The sequence below is a fragment of the Phascolarctos cinereus genome, unplaced genomic scaffold (assembly GCF_003287225.1).
Source record: "Phascolarctos cinereus isolate Bilbo 61053 unplaced genomic scaffold, phaCin_HiC Scaffold_5;HRSCAF=322, whole genome shotgun sequence".
NCBI classification, from domain to species: domain Eukaryota; kingdom Metazoa; phylum Chordata; class Mammalia; order Diprotodontia; family Phascolarctidae; genus Phascolarctos; species Phascolarctos cinereus.
In genome coordinates this window covers 406,037,769-406,055,804 of record NW_027555958.1, presented here as the reverse complement: position 1 = coordinate 406,055,804, position 18,036 = coordinate 406,037,769, and the positions used below count along the sequence as shown (strand labels likewise).

Here is an 18,036-nt window from a genome sequence, read left to right as displayed (position 1 = left end):
TTCCATTTGGCTCCACTTTTGTGATGTATCTTTTTTCAGCTATTGCAACCATTAAAACTAAATTTTGAAATAAACTAAACTGAGTACCATACCTTTGAATTGCTTCATCACAGTGTTATACCAAGATTTAAAAAAAAAATATGAACCATCAACATGGCTAATATGGAAAAATGTTTTGCATTACTTTACATTTATAACGGGCATCATATTGTTTGCCTTCTCACTAAGTAGGAGAAGGGCTTGAGAGAAGAAAAGAATTTAAAACTGAAAATAATTTTTTAAAAATTAAATTAAAAGAAAATAGTGAAGCATATTTAATCACATTGCTTTCACTAGAAATGCCATTAATATTCCTAGTAAGAACAAATGGGGTTTGGTACTTTTAATAAATAAAAGAAAAATCATTTGAAATTTTTAATTTTATCTTTAGCTTACCTTTTTAAATTTCCTTTTTGTGTTTTATAGTGTACAGTATATATTAGTACAATAGCATATGAACAAAATTTACAAATAGATATACAGATATAGAGACATTGTCAATTTTTTTAAATTGATAAGAGTATGCAACCAAAAACAGTTTGGAGACCATTTGCCCACAGGAGTTCTATAGGTAGATTTCAGGGAGCTCATGAACTTGGGTGTGTGTTTACATCTTTATTTTTAACAAACTTTGCTTTTCTTTATTATCCTATATATTTTATTTTGCACATTTTAAAACATGATTCTGAGAACGGATTTGCTTCACCAGACTGCCAAAGGTATCCAGGACACAAACAAGATTAAGAACCCTTGCCCTAGAGGTTAGAGAAACAGGAATGTATTTTTTCCCCAAGATTTCACTGTACAAGCTACATTACTTGAAAACTGAAGACCTACAGACCTACTAAGTAGGCACCCCTATGAATGAAGAAAAGCCTCAAAGACTTGGTGGTATCTGACATAAGATTTGACCTCAACATCATCTTTTAGTTAATAAAACAAACCTACTTAAGCACTAAGCCACATCACCCCCTGTTTATACATGGTACCTCGATATGCGGGGAGTTGTTCAAGTACCTATCTTATGAGCCCCACCGTGGCACAAGAGGGATTTGACCTGTTTTTGCTTAAGAAAGCAGATCTGGGAAGAATGAGCAGAAGTTGCAGAAAACCAAATTTCAGCTCAACATAAGGAAGGACTTAATAAATAGGGCCCTGCACAGATTAACTGGACTGCCTGTAGAGGTGGAGGATTACTCATTATTGGAAAACTTTAAGATGAGTCTCAATGACCACTTATTGCTTCTTTTGTAAAGGGGACTCCTACCGAGGTACAAGTAACACTAGATGGACTCTGAAGTCTCTTTCAACTCAGATTCTGTGATTTTCCACTGAACATTATGGTCATAAACCCAATTTTCAATACAAACCATTCTGTGATTATCAAAAAAAATTAGTGGCATCATTGAAAAATGGCAAATTTTGTAGCTGGTAAAGGAGACACGGGAGTTCTGGTTGGAAATAATAAAATATAAGTAAAAGTTATTGTGACTTTGTGTATCAACTGATATTATTTAATGCCACATGGCAAATGTAAAGCAAGATAACCAACAGTCTTGCTTTCTCTTCTTTTTATCTATTTCCTTGACCTTGGTCATCTGGCAGAATTATTTCCGAGACACCTGGAACATCTTTGATTTCATCACAGTCATCGGCAGCATCACAGAAATTATCCTGACGGACAGCAAGGTGAGAATCCTGAATCTAATTTAAAAAATCCTGTATTCCCATTTATCCAATCAAACCCAGAAGCATTATTTTTTATTTAACCCACTTAGACCATGCAATACCATGGATCAATTTCCAATGCTCATAGTGTCAGGTATACCCTAATATTTAGGCAGATAGATAGCACAGTGGATAGAGCACTGGACCTGAAGACAGAAAGACCTGAGTTCAAACCCATATTTGTTTACCTCCAAATGGAGTCAATGGTAAAGGTTCAAGAATGAAATAAAAACTCCCTGAGTGGGCAGCATCCATTTGAGCATAACCAACAACATGCTTACCACAAAATATTACAGAAATGAAGGTGGTATGGATTAAAAAAAAAGTGATTTATGAGAACAATACAACATTAGCTCATTGCTACTAGAAAGTATGAAAGATTTTTTGATTAATGCTGATTTTGAAAGGAAATGATAGAAATTTTACAACATATTGTTGCAAGCTGCAAAAATTTTGTTGTTGATATTTACTTGTGTTTAGTTGTATCCAATTCTTTGTGATCCCTTTTGGGGTTTCTTGGCACAGACGCTGGAGTGCTTTGTCATTTCCTTCTCCAGCCCGCTTTACAGATGAGGAAACTGAGGCCAATAGGGTTAAGTGACTTGTCCATGATCACATAGCTAGTAAGTGTCTGAGGCCACATTTGAACTCATGTCTTTCTGACTCCAGGTCTGGCACTCTATCCACTGTACCACCTAGCAAAATTTAGCTCCTCTCAAATGCCTAAAAAATAAAATAAAGTGGTAAGAATTACACCCTGAAAGCTAGCTGTCCTTTAAAAACTAACATGATAAATCCCCATACAAATAAAACTCATAAATATTCTTGAGGATTCAGTAAATAGCCTTTTTTGGAAGTGGAAAACCATCAGGCAAAACTGTATCCACACTAGCCCTGTTGTAGAACTGACCAATAAAAATTTTAAAGCATTATTTTAATAAATGCTGCCACATCAAATACTTATAACCTATTATCTATGTGGAATGAAAAACTTTCAAAATATTGAAATTAGGGGCAGCTAGGTGGCACAGTGGATAGAGCACTGGCCCTGGAGTCAGGAGGACCTGAGTTCAAATCTGGCCTCAGACCAAACACTTGACACTTACCAGCTGTGTGACCCTGGGCAAGTCACTTAACCCCAATTGCCTAAAAGAAAATGCTGCTCAAAATATTGAAATTACCAGAAGAAATTAAAACCATGTGGGAAGAAAATAAAGTACATATCTATGTTGTACTTGTACTCAAGTTGTCCCACATATGCTTTCCGTGAGCCTACAGAGACGAATATACAACTCAACACTTCAATTCAATTATAAAAAGCAACCCTTTTGTTCACCTTACACAGTAGTCTACCACTCTTGAAGCATAAAAGAACAATAGTAGGATAGTGATGTCATGGAACTATTTCTCTCTAAGCTCCATAAAATATAAGATGAGAATAAGAATGAGTGATAATTAATGGACATTCACATTGTGATTTAAATTTCTTGAAGCCCTTTGTATGTATGTTAACTCATTTAAACCTCTCAAAACCCTGTGTGGTATGTAAAATGGATATAATTTTCTTCACTTACAGAGAAGAAAACTGAAGCTCAGAGAGGTTAAATGATTTGGTCCTCATCACTAAGTATCAGAGATAGGGAAGATTGGAGTCATTCCACTTTGCCACCATGGTAGCTAGAGGTAGGGTTTTGAGAAGATGTATAGAGATGTTGCTCGATTCTAGCATTAGTCCAGTGCTGTGAATACTGGTATTTAGTAATTTCTAAATGATCAACATGTCAGTAATTATTTCCATCTTTCTCCCCCAGCTGGTGAATACCAGTGGCTTCAACATGAGTTTCCTAAAGCTCTTCCGAGCAGCCCGTCTCATTAAGCTCTTGCGACAGGGTTATACCATCCGCATTTTGCTATGGACTTTTGTTCAGTCTTTTAAGGTAAGAAACACTGGCTTTCTTTCTCTTCAAATTGAAGAAGTCATAAAAAATGTGTCACAGGAAGCAGCATGGCAAAAAAAGGGTGTCATTTGGCATCTTTGGGTTTTACCTCCCTATTGCTTAGTGTGTGTGTGTGTGTGTGTGTGTGTGTGTGTGTGTGTGTGTGTGTTTTAATTTGTACTTTGAGAATGGTAGAATAGAATATTGGTCAAAAAGTGTTATATAAATTTAGTATAAAACCTTTATTGTCACTCATAACATTCAGGTATGCTATAGGTCAAGTCATCTCCAATGAAGTATAATCTCTTACTGGAAAAACTTAATAAAACACAGTCTGGTGTATCAGTCTGGCCACCCTTGGTGAGGAAGAAAGAGAAAAAACATTAACTCTGTGCTGATTTAGATAATTTATTCTACATAGCAATGAGGTCATTGTATACATTTTTAACAACAGGCACCTGAAGCTGCCTTCTTTTACTATTTATGGTTTTTATGTCCTGTGCCAGACTTCAAAAAGCTTCATCTTTTGAGTTTTAGCAAGGTCACTTGAGTCACTCCTTTCATCCTTGGCCTCCCCATTGTCATTATAATTGGTAGATCTCCTTCATTTTATTGGGCTCCTGGATGCACTAGCATCATATGGGATATTCAACTCCAGTTGTTTTAGTAGCATTGTACTCTGTCCTATTCAGACCACACTTGAAACTGTTGTTCACAATTTTAAATGTAACCTTTTTAAAGGGGTATCACCAAGGGTAAGCAAAAAAAAAAGGGGGGGGCTTCCAGAATGAAGAGATTATTTGATTATTTAAACATGTCATATGTGAATTGGTTATAGGAACTAGAGAAAGGTTTAGCCAAGAGATGACTTGGGATGAAGGTGGAGGGTAAAGGGGAGGAGTTGTGATAGATATCTTTGAATATTTATTTTATTTTATTTTGGTGAGGCAATTGAGGTTAAGTGACTTGCCCAGAGTCACACAACTAGTGAGTGTTATGTGTCTGAGACCAGATTTGAACTCAGGTCCTCCTGACTCCAGAGTCGGTGCTCTATCCCCTGAGACACCTAGCTGGCCTCGATATCTTTGAATATTTAGAAGGTTATCTTATCTAATAGGCATGTAATGAGTGAATCAAGGGTACATTTGCATAAAACCCCCTTTCACTGCTGGAGATTGATTATTCAGTGCTCTATAGCTACATGTGTGCAGGCAGCTAGGTCAGGCATTGGATAAAATGCCTGAGCCTGGAGTCAAGAAGATTCATCTTTCCTAATTCAAATCTAGCCTCAGACACTTATAAACAGTGTTACCCTGGGCAAGTCACTTAACCCAATTTGCCTCAGTTTCCTCATCTGTAAAATAAGCCAGAGAAGGAAATGACCAACCACTTTAGTATCTTTGCCAAGAAAACCCCAAATGGGGTCATGAAGAGTTGGGTCTGATTAAAAACAAACGAACAACAACCTGCATGTGGGATAGAGTTGTTGAGAACTTCTTCTCAGTGTTGTTATGAGTCTCAAAGGAGATAATACTTGTGAAGTACTTTGCCAAACTTGTAAGACCTATATAAATACTATCTGTTGTTGTTAGAATTGCCTTGCTTTCTCATGGGAATGAACTTGATTCATTCAGAAGCACTGCATAGTTTTGTACTGTGCCATGAAATTTGTAGCAAGGTTTGATGGTGGCTGATGGCAAATATTTTTTTTAGGAAATAGCTTTGGAATAGTGACAAAAGGGAACTTCAGGAATTTTAGACCAGACAATAATGCAAAACCAGTGTAGGCCTGAAATTGCTGAAAGTTGAGAGAATATTATGGAATCTGACTTGCAAATACACCCAATCACTAATTCATTTGGTTTCTAATTCTCACTAAAAAAAGTTATTCTTTGGAGAAAGTCCCAGGAAAAAAAAGATTTGGAAGCCAAGGCCAGATGTTTGGTCTGAGATTTGCATAACAATACTTGGGATATAGTGATAGAAAGTGGGATGTAAATATCCCTATACAATAAGTGTCCCTCATTGCTCATAGAGATATGGACCATGGAGGTCTTTCCTATGAATGTGGTCGATTAGAATTATGGGCAGCTTGGCACGCAACAGCCTCTCCATCTGTGTGGTGATCTGGACATTAAAATAATTCTGTAGCCAAATATCTGAGAGGGTCCAGGGAAGATAGTGTCTTCGACCTTTCAAGTAAGCAAGGAGTCAGGTACAGCCAGCTGCTTCAGGATGTAACAGTGAGAAGTACCGCCTCTTAAATGAATAACCATTATCTTTCTTTTTATTGCAGGCCCTCCCCTATGTCTGTCTACTGATTGCCATGCTTTTCTTCATTTATGCCATCATTGGGATGCAGGTAAGCACAAGTTTCTTTGGGCCAGTTGTGGAAGGAAAGGTAATAGAAGGCCGCTCCCTTTAACGGAACAGCTGCTTAGTGGACACAACAAGTATGGATAGATAGTAGATCAAGCTGAAGAGCCCTAGCGCTTGTAAATTTCCTGGAAGAACCCAGTTGCATTTCATCCTTAAGAATTTTCCAGCTACATAGCTTCACTTCCCAATCACAAGAAGCAACTTATCCCACTATGACATACTTGGAGCAGTCCTTCCATGCTTGCCATTTTCCACAGAGCACAATCAATTTAATGTTAACTTGGCGTAAGGCAGAAACAAAGACAAAAATGTTTCATTTGTTTTTAACCCATAGAAAATCTTAGTATATTCAATTTAATTTGACAAATATTTATTAAGTGATGACCATGTACAAGGTTCTGTGCAAGGCATTGGGGATGCAGAGACAAAAATAAAACTGGTTCTTCAAAAGTCTTATACTCTCCTGAATATAATATGTACTTAATTATATACAAGTGTGCACAAAATAATATAATTTCAAGAATGAGAGAACCCTAACAACTAAGAAGATGGAGAAGGCATCATGTTAAGAGAAGTCACTAGAGCTATAAAATGAAAGAAGATAGGTACCCTAAGAAAGGAAAGTGAAGATGAACCAACCATCTTGCAAAGGCACAAAAGTAGAAGACAGCACGTTGTATACTGGAAATAGCTAGCTGGTCAACTTAACTGAAATGGCAAGAGCATGAAAGGGAATAATGTGAAATAAGACTGGAAAGGTAGATGGGATGTAGGTTATAGAAGTTTTTGAATGCCAGTTTTATCCTATAGGCAATGAACAGCTGCTAAAGATTTTTGAGTAGTAAAGTTACATGGTCATATTTGAGGGATCTGACCAAGAGGGCAAGAATGAATCTATAGCAATGACCAAGATTAGGAGATTCCAGGGCTCTTCTTGGTGTTTGACCAAAAACTGAGAATGTGTTCACAAACTGAAACCAAGTCTGACAGTTAGGTCATGATGAGCCAAGTTCGTATCCTATACCTCATAAGATTAGTTATTTAAAACTTCAGAAACCCATCTAATTAAACACCTTCATTTTATGTATGAGAACACTGAAATCCAAGTAGGAAAGTGCTTTGCCCAAAGTCACAAATGAATGAGTAGTACAGGTAGAATTTAAGCCTACATTCTTTAACCCACCAATCATTCCACTGCACCATGAAAGCCTCCCCAATTTAGGACTTTCAGCTTCTGCCATAAATTTCTGGGGAGAAACAAATGCCACACTCCCAGCTACTCCACCTTCAGGTATATGATATGCTGGACAGTTCCTTGGATTTCCAGACCCTTCTCATTTCCAAGTTTAGAAGACAACAGTCAGAATTTTAACTTTGATGTTTGTGTTGGTATTTGGACCACTGATTGGGGGATCAAAATGAACTTCTTCCAGCATATTAGAGCTGGTTGTTGATGAACATCTCCTGGTCTAAACTTTTAGTCTCCAGATGCCCTCTGATTAGGCCCAGCTTATTAGATTCCAAGGGCATCATAATTGTTCCAATTGAGGTGACTCCTTGAAGCAAAACTCCTCAGACTTAGAGATATTGTGACCGATTGCCCAGCAGAGAATCTCAGCCAAGTAACAACCTCCTGCAGTCTGGCTGCAGTTGAACCAAGAGCTGTCTTCTCAGTAATGATAGCCATCTGGAGCAGCCAGTGCTACGGGAATCTTCAATCTTGTCCAAAGCTTCTCTGAGAATTGTATCTGCACCTCTTAATTTCTTTCCTCCTCTGACTGATCACTGTGGTTTTGTCCTCCAAAATGCAGTCAAAGAAAGAGAAATATCTAACAGTGGAATAGGCTGCCCCAGTATTGAGCTCCCATTCATTAGGAGCATTTAAGAAGATCCTGGATGGCCATCTGTCAAGGAAACTATTGAAAGTGTTTCCCACTCTTTGAGAGGTTAAGTTAAATGACCTCAAAGGTCTTCTTTCGTCTCTATTATTGTATAATTATAGCATTAGTATTTCTTTGAACTATTAAATACAGAGCTAGCTGCATCATCTTATTGACAGGTCTAAAACAATGCATGCTTTTGCAATAGTTCTAAAAGTTTAGTCTAAACTAAAAGTCTAAACCAGGAGATTCCAAGGGCATCATAATTGTTTCAATTGAGGTGACTCCTTGAAGCAAAACTCCTCAGACTTAGAGATATTGCGACCGATTGCATCAACAACAAGCTCTATCATGCTGGAAGAAGTTCATTTTGATCCCCCAATCTGTAGTCCAGATACCAACACAAACTTCCAAGTTAAAATTCTGACTGTTGTCTTCTAAACTTGGAGATGAGAAGGGACTGGACATCCAAGGAACTGTCCAACATATCATATACCTGAAGGTGGAGTACCTGGGACATAAAATTTGTTCACAGAAAGGACAAAAAGAGATGCAGTTAGCTCTATATTTAATAGTTCAAGGAAATTTTAATCCTATAATTATACAGGTTCTTCTTAAATTTTGGTGGAAAGGCCAGGGATTCTCACCAGTTAAACAAGGGTCCATCACAGTTGTCTATTCCTTATACCCCACCCTACTTGCAAGTCCTGTGGCTCCTCATTTTGGAATGAGAGGAATGGCTTAGCAATTGTTGAGCCAAAGAGAGTTCGACACTAACAGTAGTCAATTACTTTCTGGGTCTTTAACAGCAACTACTAGTGACAAATCTTCTCAACAATTATTCATTTAGAATCCTCCACTCCTCATCAGGAAAAGTCAAGGGGCTAACATGAAAATTAAAGAGATTCAAAATAGGGGTGGGGGAAGAGGGTAGTGTTTGAGGATATGACCAAGCCAAGAAAAAATCCTAATGCAATCAAGAAATATTGTGGAGTGAAAGAATCCCAAGATAAAACTCCAAAAGTAGAGTATGAGTGTGTAATTTTGTAATAACTCTAGAAAAGAAGTATGACATGTCCACAAGGACTATGAGAATAGCTGGAAGGCCTTAAAAGGGAATTGAATGAAGAGATAAGGAGTGGAGTAGATCAGGGCTTCTTAAACTTCTTTCCACTTGTGACTCTTTTTCCATTTTGGCAGCATTCCTAGTTGTTGTGTGGCCTGAGGGCATGCACAGTGCAAAGTGCACATGCTTTATGTTCAGAACCATGGCTACAGTGTAGTTGCACTGTGCAACGCTGGCAATTGCTGCCAGAAACAACTCAGATTCATTATGCATTTGATTTTTAATTAATTTTTGGTCGTACATTCAGAAACTTTTTATTGTTCTGACCCACAGTTTAAGAAGCATGGGAATAGATAACCTAGTACAGAAACTGGAAAATTTAGCAAAGTAGTAGATACTCTGAAAAAAATAGAGGAAATAGAACTGAAATACTCAACGATGTGACAAAAATATTAGAGCAAAGTGGAAAGATAGAGAAATTAGATGACTGTGAATTCTTGACTATCAGAAACAAGTGACCTAGAATATAGGGAATGGAAAAATAATATAAGAATTTTAAAAATAATAACAAATGAACTCACAACTGATTACCACATTTTGAGAAATTTGAAAAGAAAAATGTCCCCAAGTTAGAAGACCTATGTTTTAAACATAGGTCTCACTTAAAATATGAAGTAGGGTCAGAAGTAATAAAGGAAATGAAAATTGGCAAAGAGCCATAATGATAGCAAGAATAAATGTTTTCTTAATTAATCAGCTGAGAAAAGGCACAAAGTTATCTGGTATAGGGGAAAGGGCAATGTACAGAGTACCCAAAGTCTGAATTCAGGCCCTCACTTGGACACTTCCTGATGCTGTGACTTAAGGAGGAATCATTTAACCTCTATGAGCCTTTGTTTTCTCACCTGTATAGGGGGATAATAACACTTGCACTAAGTTCCTCACTGCTGTGTTAGGAAGAAAGTGCTTTGTAAACCTTTTCATTACATAACTAACTAGTATTACTAAGAACATTACATGCAAATTGTATGATAATTTATGTCCATGCTTTCATAATGTTTTAAATATTTGGCTATGGCATTTGGTGAAGTCCAAGTGGAAATCAGTAATCTAGGCTTAAAGAATGATATATAAAAAGAAAAAAAAATTATGAATTAGAGGGGAGAGAACATACAAGGGATTAAGCTGTAGACATGAACAGAATTACATGCCAATGACATTACAGGCAATGCTGTCTGTTAGCTAACTGGATTTAGCAGTTCAGTGATATTCATTTTTTTAAAAAAATATTTATTATTTTGAAGCCCCCCCCCCCATTTTCATACTCCTCTATTCCATTTCTTAACAATTCTTATTCCTTCCCCAGCGTTGTCTAGCTTACCACCTCCGAGGCCCCTGTGGGACAAGTAGTATTTTTTTTTTTTGCAAAACAAGGTTGAGAACAAATTCTCCAAGCAGTTGTCAGTGGGAGTTATTTGAGCAAAATAGTTGGGGGCAGAAATTGTTCTTCAATTACACGTTTTGAAAACTGTTAGAGTAAAAAGCATGTTTCATTTAGCGTACTTTAGATAAACTATTTAATATACGTCAGAATGCACCAAAATGGTCTTTATTGACTGGGAAACTAAGGAAAAGGGAACTGAAAAGTTTCTCCCTGTGTAGACATGGGTCTTCATTGAACTTGGAGGCACAATTTGGTGGGATGAAACTGTCCTGGGGCCACTATATGCCACTTTTCACAATGAGACAAAATTGTGTTTTCTCTTCCTAAGCATTAGCTTCTAATCAGGTTGACTTCTCCCCTGATAATCTCTGCTTCAGGGAACTAGATTCAGCCCGATGTTCTAGCCTATCAATATATTTTGAATTTGGACTCTTGTCTGCCAGCCTATTAGCTATTCCTCTTGTATCATCGATAAATTTGATGAGAATGCTGTCTATACTTTTATCCAAGTCATTGATCAGAATATAAAACAGTGCAAAGCATAGTACAGATTCATGTGTCCCTCTACTGGAGACTTCTGAACAAGTTGACACAGAATCTTGAATGACTGTGTCATCATTTAGTGAATTCCAAACCCATCTACCTGTACTAGCTTCTAGTCCACATCTATTCAACTTGTCTGTAAGAAGAGTATGAGAGATTTTCTTACATGACTTGCTAAGAATCTAGCATTAGATTAGAATCTTAGCATTAGCTAAGAATCTAGAATAATACAAATATCTGTATTATTCCTCTGAGCTATTAGTCCAGTAATGCAGTTAAAAAAGGAAATGAGTTTCATGTGGCATGATCCATTCTTGATAAAATCATGTTGTATCTCTCTCTTCAGCCCTTTTATCACCCTACATGTTAACTAACCTTCATTTTGATAATGCATTGTAGAATGAATCTAAATCAAGCTTACTGGCTTATAGTTTTAGAATCTGTTTATTTAAAAAAATCTCTATAACCTGTATCCTTCTCCAGATCTACAACACCTCTTCAGTTTGCCAAGATAGACAGGGCTCAGGAACCCCATTTACCAGTTCTTTCAGTACCTTAGGACCTAGTCTCACTACTTCCTATTTTTGTTCTGTTATTTTTGATCCAAAGATTATTCTCCTTGGCATATAAAACACAAGCAAAATGAGAGCTGTCCATCCCTGTCTTCTCTCCACTGTAAATAATCATCCCATCCAACTTTAAGTCAGTGCTGTCTAGTCTTTGATGATTCTCCTTCTTCCCCAATGTAACTTAAAAATATGAAATTCTTAGCCTTCCTCACCAGCCTAAATTCATTCTAAGCGTTGCCCCTCCTGACTGTTCTGACATGATTATGCCATGGTTTTGTATTTATTCTCTGTCATATACCTTTTGAATTTAAGGTGGTTAATGACTTCTCTGTGTGTTTACAAAAGTCTCTTTAGATAATTTCTCAAGTCTTCATCCTCATATGACTTGTTTTTCATCGTGTCCAGAATTTTATTCTTCAGTTTTCCATCAGTCCAGGTCTGACTTCCCCTCTATGACTTCAGGGCGTGGAATCCTTCCTATTACCACATGATAATCAACCTAAACCCTTTGAAACCTGCTCTACATTTCTGACAATGTCCAACTTTCCTCTCCTCTATCACAAACTCTAGGAGACAGTGGTCAGTGTCACCCCCTTTGTCATTCCTACCCCAAGAACAGCACCTTGTACCAGTGAAATTATACACTTGAGCCAGGACTATGCAAATGGAATTATCAGTGAGAAGAATTTGAAAGTCTCCATTGACATTCAGGATTACTAAAGGCCAGCAATTCAAATGGCCTGAAAAAAAAAAACTACTGATTTATTTTTTTTAAAAGGTATGATAGGTTATAAAAATAAGTAATGGTCAATTTTATTTTTAATTGGGTTTACATGGTGTGAAATATAGGGAATAAGAAAAAGTGTGTTGTTTTCTCCCCTTTTCTGCCAGAATTATCCAGATTTTCTCCATCCTTTTACTCTGGTGCTTAGGATCATAGAATTTAGAATCAGAAGGGACATTTTGCTGATGAGAAAATTGAGGCCTAACTAAGTTAAGTGCTTGCCCAACATCTGCCAGCTAGTTAGTGAAAGAATCAGAGTTCAAACGTGGTTGGCGTTTGCATAAGGGGGTTTCCCTTATGGGTAGATATTTGGGTCTAGTAGGTACATTGTATATGTATGTATGTGTGTATATGTATATATAAATATGCACATTTATATACATAATACATATGTACATATACACATACCCACATATATAGATATCGATAGCGATCTCTATATCTTTTCATGAGGGCTCTACGTTAAGATTTTCCCAGCTCCCAAAGATTTAACTCACTACAAAAATATAAAAAGACTCAGAAAAGACATCAGATATACCTCCCCAGCCAAGTTTCCTACAAATTCTAAACTAACAACACATGTGAAACATATAGTATGACTCCAGTAAGCTTATGTGTTCTCTAGAAGCACCTGAGAGTTTTCTGCCAGCACTGAAAGTAAGAGAAGAGGGATTGCTGCCTTCCCACACATTCTCTTCATGTGGCGATATGCAGGCTGATCTGATATATGATTGTGAGGTATGCCACGCATTATAATGATTCTTACTGTTTTCTTTCACTTGCTTCCCTATCTTGGATTCTTCAGGTCTTTGGAAACATAAAATTAGATGAAGAGAGTCACATTAACCGGCATAACAACTTCCGCAGCTTTTTTGGGTCCCTCATGCTGCTCTTCAGGTACTAGGTCCATTAACATATTAATCCATGACATCTGCAATGGAGCTAGATGGATTCAGGTCTGTCTGATGCTTCCACATTCTCTTTGTTTTCTTTTTTCCCTTCTGATTTCCCCTAAATCCTGCTTCTTCCTGTTCTGGCTCTTAGTGTGGAGGTACTATTTCTGGAGTAGAGAAGGGTATCTCCCACCTTTAGGACAGTGGAAATGGGGAGGGAGGGGAGCAACTGCTTTAGTAAACAGCCAAGCAAGTCACTTAAGCTCAATGGTATGGTAATCATATTTTCTGAAACAAATTGGGATGCATGATTTAAAAAAGGAAACTCTCTTGCAAAATTTATTGAAAATATACCTTCTCTTCATAAAATTTGCAATGTCTTGGAATGTCCAGGATATATGTGTAGTCATAGTATTCAGCAGCCTTATCTGAAATTTTGGGATGAAGGGGTACTGGCTTCTCTTGAGGAGAGAAAGGAAAGTGAAAGGGAAGTAAGCCCTCAAAAAATCGAGATCTGTGTACTTACTGAACCTCACAATGCATGGCCATGATGCTAGCCAGAGTCCCACTTACTATAGAAGGAGAGGGGCTTCTTTCAAAGTCCTATCCCTAGTCAGTGGAAGCCACATCAAATAGCCACTCTAACCCAAAGAAAGATAGAAATAAGGGGTTGGGGCAGAAAGGAAAATATGAGAATCACTGTAAGTAACCCAGGTAAGTTTCATCAATCCTGACTTAGTTCTAATGAAAAGCACTAGAGGAATGCAAAGCATGATGGTCCCTATCTGGGGAGTGGGGGAAAAGGGGCAGTGAGTAGGAGAAGGAGTGGGATGAGATACATTGACTGATGCTAACAAGTGTGTCTTTTGATCCCAGGAGTGCCACAGGTGAGGCGTGGCAGGAAATTATGTTATCTTGTCTGGGAGAGAAAGGCTGCGAGCCCGATACCACTGCACCCTCAGGGCAGAATGAAAATGAACGATGTGGCACTGATCTGGCCTACTTTTACTTTGTTTCTTTCATCTTCTTCTGCTCCTTTTTGGTGAGTATCTCTCATCCTTTTTGACCTGTTGTTATTCCCAACCTCTTCCTCCTGCCTCAGATTTCCCAATCGGTAAATGAGTCTCAGAGCACCTTTTTTTTTTCTTTCTTTTGAAGACTGTTGATTTCTCTGGAGAACTGTGCCCTGTAAATACAAGATGGTGTCACCTTAAGGCAAGAGTAGAATGGTTCAGATAAACAGGCAAGACTCTCCTATGGCTCATGACATCCAGTTACATACCACACCAAAGGGTCATCTTGATAATGGTGAATGGAAGAGACTGAGTCATGTTATAGTAAATGCAGAATAACATTTGGGGAGCAGCACCATATACAGTGTTACGGCAAGCAAGAAGTGCCCTCTTAATTATTCTTTGAGTGATAGACTGTTTCAACAAACACAGTTCAGAATTTTCAATCCTAGACTATCAAATAAAATAATCAATAAATAGGAAAAACATCAAAAAGGCTGCATTAGCTTCTGAATCAGCAAAATGAGAGGGTTGGATAGAAGGTCTCTGGGATTCCTTCCAGTTCTAAATCATAGGTCAAAATATGGTCAATCTGATCATTCAGACCATTTCACTGGTCAGATAAACTACACAGCTGATGGCATTGGCTTTGCAGAAATCCAATGGCTTGAAAAAAATTACTCTCCTGGAAGATGATTGACCCCATACGGTGGCTGTGTATCATAAACTTCAAAGCTTTATTCATTACATTATTGATAATGTTCCAGGTGTTTCTATTTCTTTAAAAGACAACAACAACTTACAAGGACTAAAATTTCTCACTTTTCTTACCTATGGTGTACATGGAAGAAACAAAGTGCAATGATAAGAACACTAACCTGAAACTTAGGAAATTCGTATTCTAGGCCTGGTGCTGTTGTTAAAACTGGCACATTGGGCAAGTCATTTAGTGCTTCCCCTGGATCTATGAAATGGGGGAAGGACGGGATGCCTTCTACTTTACTGAAATAATATGAGGAAAATAAAATGCGGAAAAAATGAAGATTCTCTGAGCTTTTTGGTGGAAACATACTATGTCAATCTCTATTAACGATGTTAACACAGATTGGAAATCTGAGTTTAGATTAGTGATTCAACACTTACCAGATTTAAGAGATAGACAGATCATTTAATCTCTCTGAGCTCTGGCTTCCTTTTCTATAAAATAAAGATTATAACACATGTTTGTGTTTACTGATGTTTATTGAATTCAGGATTACAAAAAAAATTATAATTAGAATACTGAAAAAAAATTTCAAAAAATGAGGAAATTTGTAGTACCTACTTCATAAGGTTGTTGTGAAGAAATCTATTTGTGAACCTTATTATATGAGTTAATTGTACTAGTAGTTTTATAATTAGCTGCACATAGTACTATTATTACTCTATATTGTTATTAGCTTCAGAAATAGAGTGAGCATGAAAGAAATCTGTGGATGAGAAAAAAAAAACTTTAACTCAGGTAGTAGTGATCTTAACAGGCACCTAGGCAAGCAAACATAGCCAAAGCAACAAGGTGCCCACAGGGAGATACAGAAGGCATCATGTGCCAGGTTGGCCAAACCACTGCCACCACGTTGGTTACTTATTCATACCCAACTGGAGGCAGCACAGAACCCTATCGCCGTGAGCCCTAGGAATAGCAGCACCCCATAGACTAGCTGCCTAGCCTCCAGTCTAACCTCTAGAGTTTTTATTCAGGAAAGCAATCCCTATGGAAACTTGGCTAGACAAATTCTTCCTCAGTAGCCACAGCTTCTGAAGACTAGTAAAAAATTAATTCTCATCTCCAAAGTTTTTGCATTGTCGTATAAGGTATTATGAAAAGTAAGGAACAACCCTGGAACTCTATGAACACAATTACAAAACACTTTTCACACAAATAAAATCAGATCTAAATAATTGGAAAAACATCAGTTGCTCATGGGTAGGCTGAGCTAATATAATAAAAATGACAATCCTACCTAAGCTAATTTATTTATTCAGTGTCATACCAATCAAACTACCAAAAAATTATTTTATGGAGTTAGAAAAAATAATAACAAGATTCATTTGGAAAAACAAAAGGTCCAGAATATCAAAGGAACTAATGAAAAGAAATGCAGGGGAAGGTGGCTTAGCTATTCCAGATCTTAAATTGTATTATAAAGCAGCAATCATCAAAACTGCTTGGTACTGGCTAAGAAATAGGGAGGTGGATCAGTGGAATAGGTTAAATATGCAAGACACAGTAGTCAATGACTATAGTAATCTATTATTTGATAAACCCAAAGACCCAGCTTCTGGGATAAGAACCCACTCTTTGAAAAAAACTGCTGGGAAAACTGGAAAAGAGTATGGCAGAAACTAGGCATAGACCCAAATCTCACACCATATACCAAAATAAAGTCAAAATGGGTTCATGACTTGGACATAAAGGAGGATACCATAAGTAAACTGGGAGAAGAAGGAATAATTTACCTATCAGATCTATGGAGAACAGAAGAATTCATGACCAAACAGGAGATAGAGAACATTATGAAAAGAAATGGATAATTTTGATTACATTAAATTGAAAAGTTTTTGCACAAACAAAGCCAATGCAACTAAGATTAGAAGGAAGGTAGAAAATTGGGAAAGAATTTTTACAACCAGTCTCTCTGATAAAGGCCTCATTTCTAAAATATATAGAGAATTAAGACAAATTTATAAGAACACAAGCCATTCCCCAATTGATAAGTGGTCAAAGGATATGAACAGCAGTTCTCAGATGAAGAAATTAAAGCCATCTATAGTCATATGAAAAAATGCTCTAAATGTTATTGATTAGAGAAATGCAAATCAAAACAACTCTGAGTACCACATCACACCTATCAGATTGGCCAACATGACAAACAGGAAAATGATAAATGTTGGAGAAGATGTGGGAAAATTGGAACACTAATACATTGTTGGTGGAGTTGTGAAATGATCCAACCATTTTGGAGAACAATTTGGAACTATGCCCAAAGGGCTACAAAAATGTGCATACCCTTTGATCCAGCAATAGCACTTCTAGGGCTATATCCCAAAGAGATCAAACAAATGGGAAAAGGACCCACATGTACAAAAATATTCATAGCAGCTCTTTTTGTGGTGGCAAAGAATTGGAAATTGAGAGGATGCCCATCAATTGGGGAATGGCTGAGCAAGTTGTGGTATATGAATGTAATGGAATACTATTGTTATATAAGAAATGATGAACAGGCTGACTTCAGAAAAACCTGGGAAGACTTATATATATAGTCTGCTGCTGAATGAAGTGAGCAGAACCAAGAGGACTTTGTACACAATAACAGCCACGTTATGCAATGATTAAGATTGTTAAACTGAACCTTTCTCAGCATTACGAGGATCTAAGACATCTCCAGAGGCCTTGGGATGGAAAAAGCTGTCCACATCCAAAGAAAGAACTATGGAAGTCGAATCGCTATCACTTATTTTTACCTTCTGTTGAGTTTTGTCTCATCTTTCTGATGGTTCCTCCTATTGGTTTTAATTTTTACTTACAACATCACTAATGTGAAAATATGTTTAATGGGTATGTAAATGTAAAGCCTATGTCAGATTGTGCACCGTCTTGGGGAGGATGGGGGGGAGAAAAATTTTCAACTCAAAAGGATATGGAAGTGATTGTTAATAAATCAAAATAAATTAATAAAATTTTTTAAAAAGTAAGGAGCAGATATGCTATTATTATTGGG

At 37.2% G+C, this 18,036-nt stretch overlaps 1 protein-coding gene across 1 annotated transcript in view; it reads left to right on the top strand.

The window, feature by feature from the left end:
• CACNA1E (calcium voltage-gated channel subunit alpha1 E) overlaps window positions 1–18,036 on the top strand; it is a 405,939-nt gene that overhangs the window by 351,964 nt on the left and 35,939 nt on the right. The window contains 5 exon segments of the mRNA XM_020984357.2: window positions 1,645–1,728; window positions 3,579–3,704; window positions 6,001–6,066; window positions 13,175–13,266; window positions 14,139–14,304. Coding sequence (XP_020840016.2) covers window positions 1,645–1,728; window positions 3,579–3,704; window positions 6,001–6,066; window positions 13,175–13,266; window positions 14,139–14,304 — 534 coding nt within the window.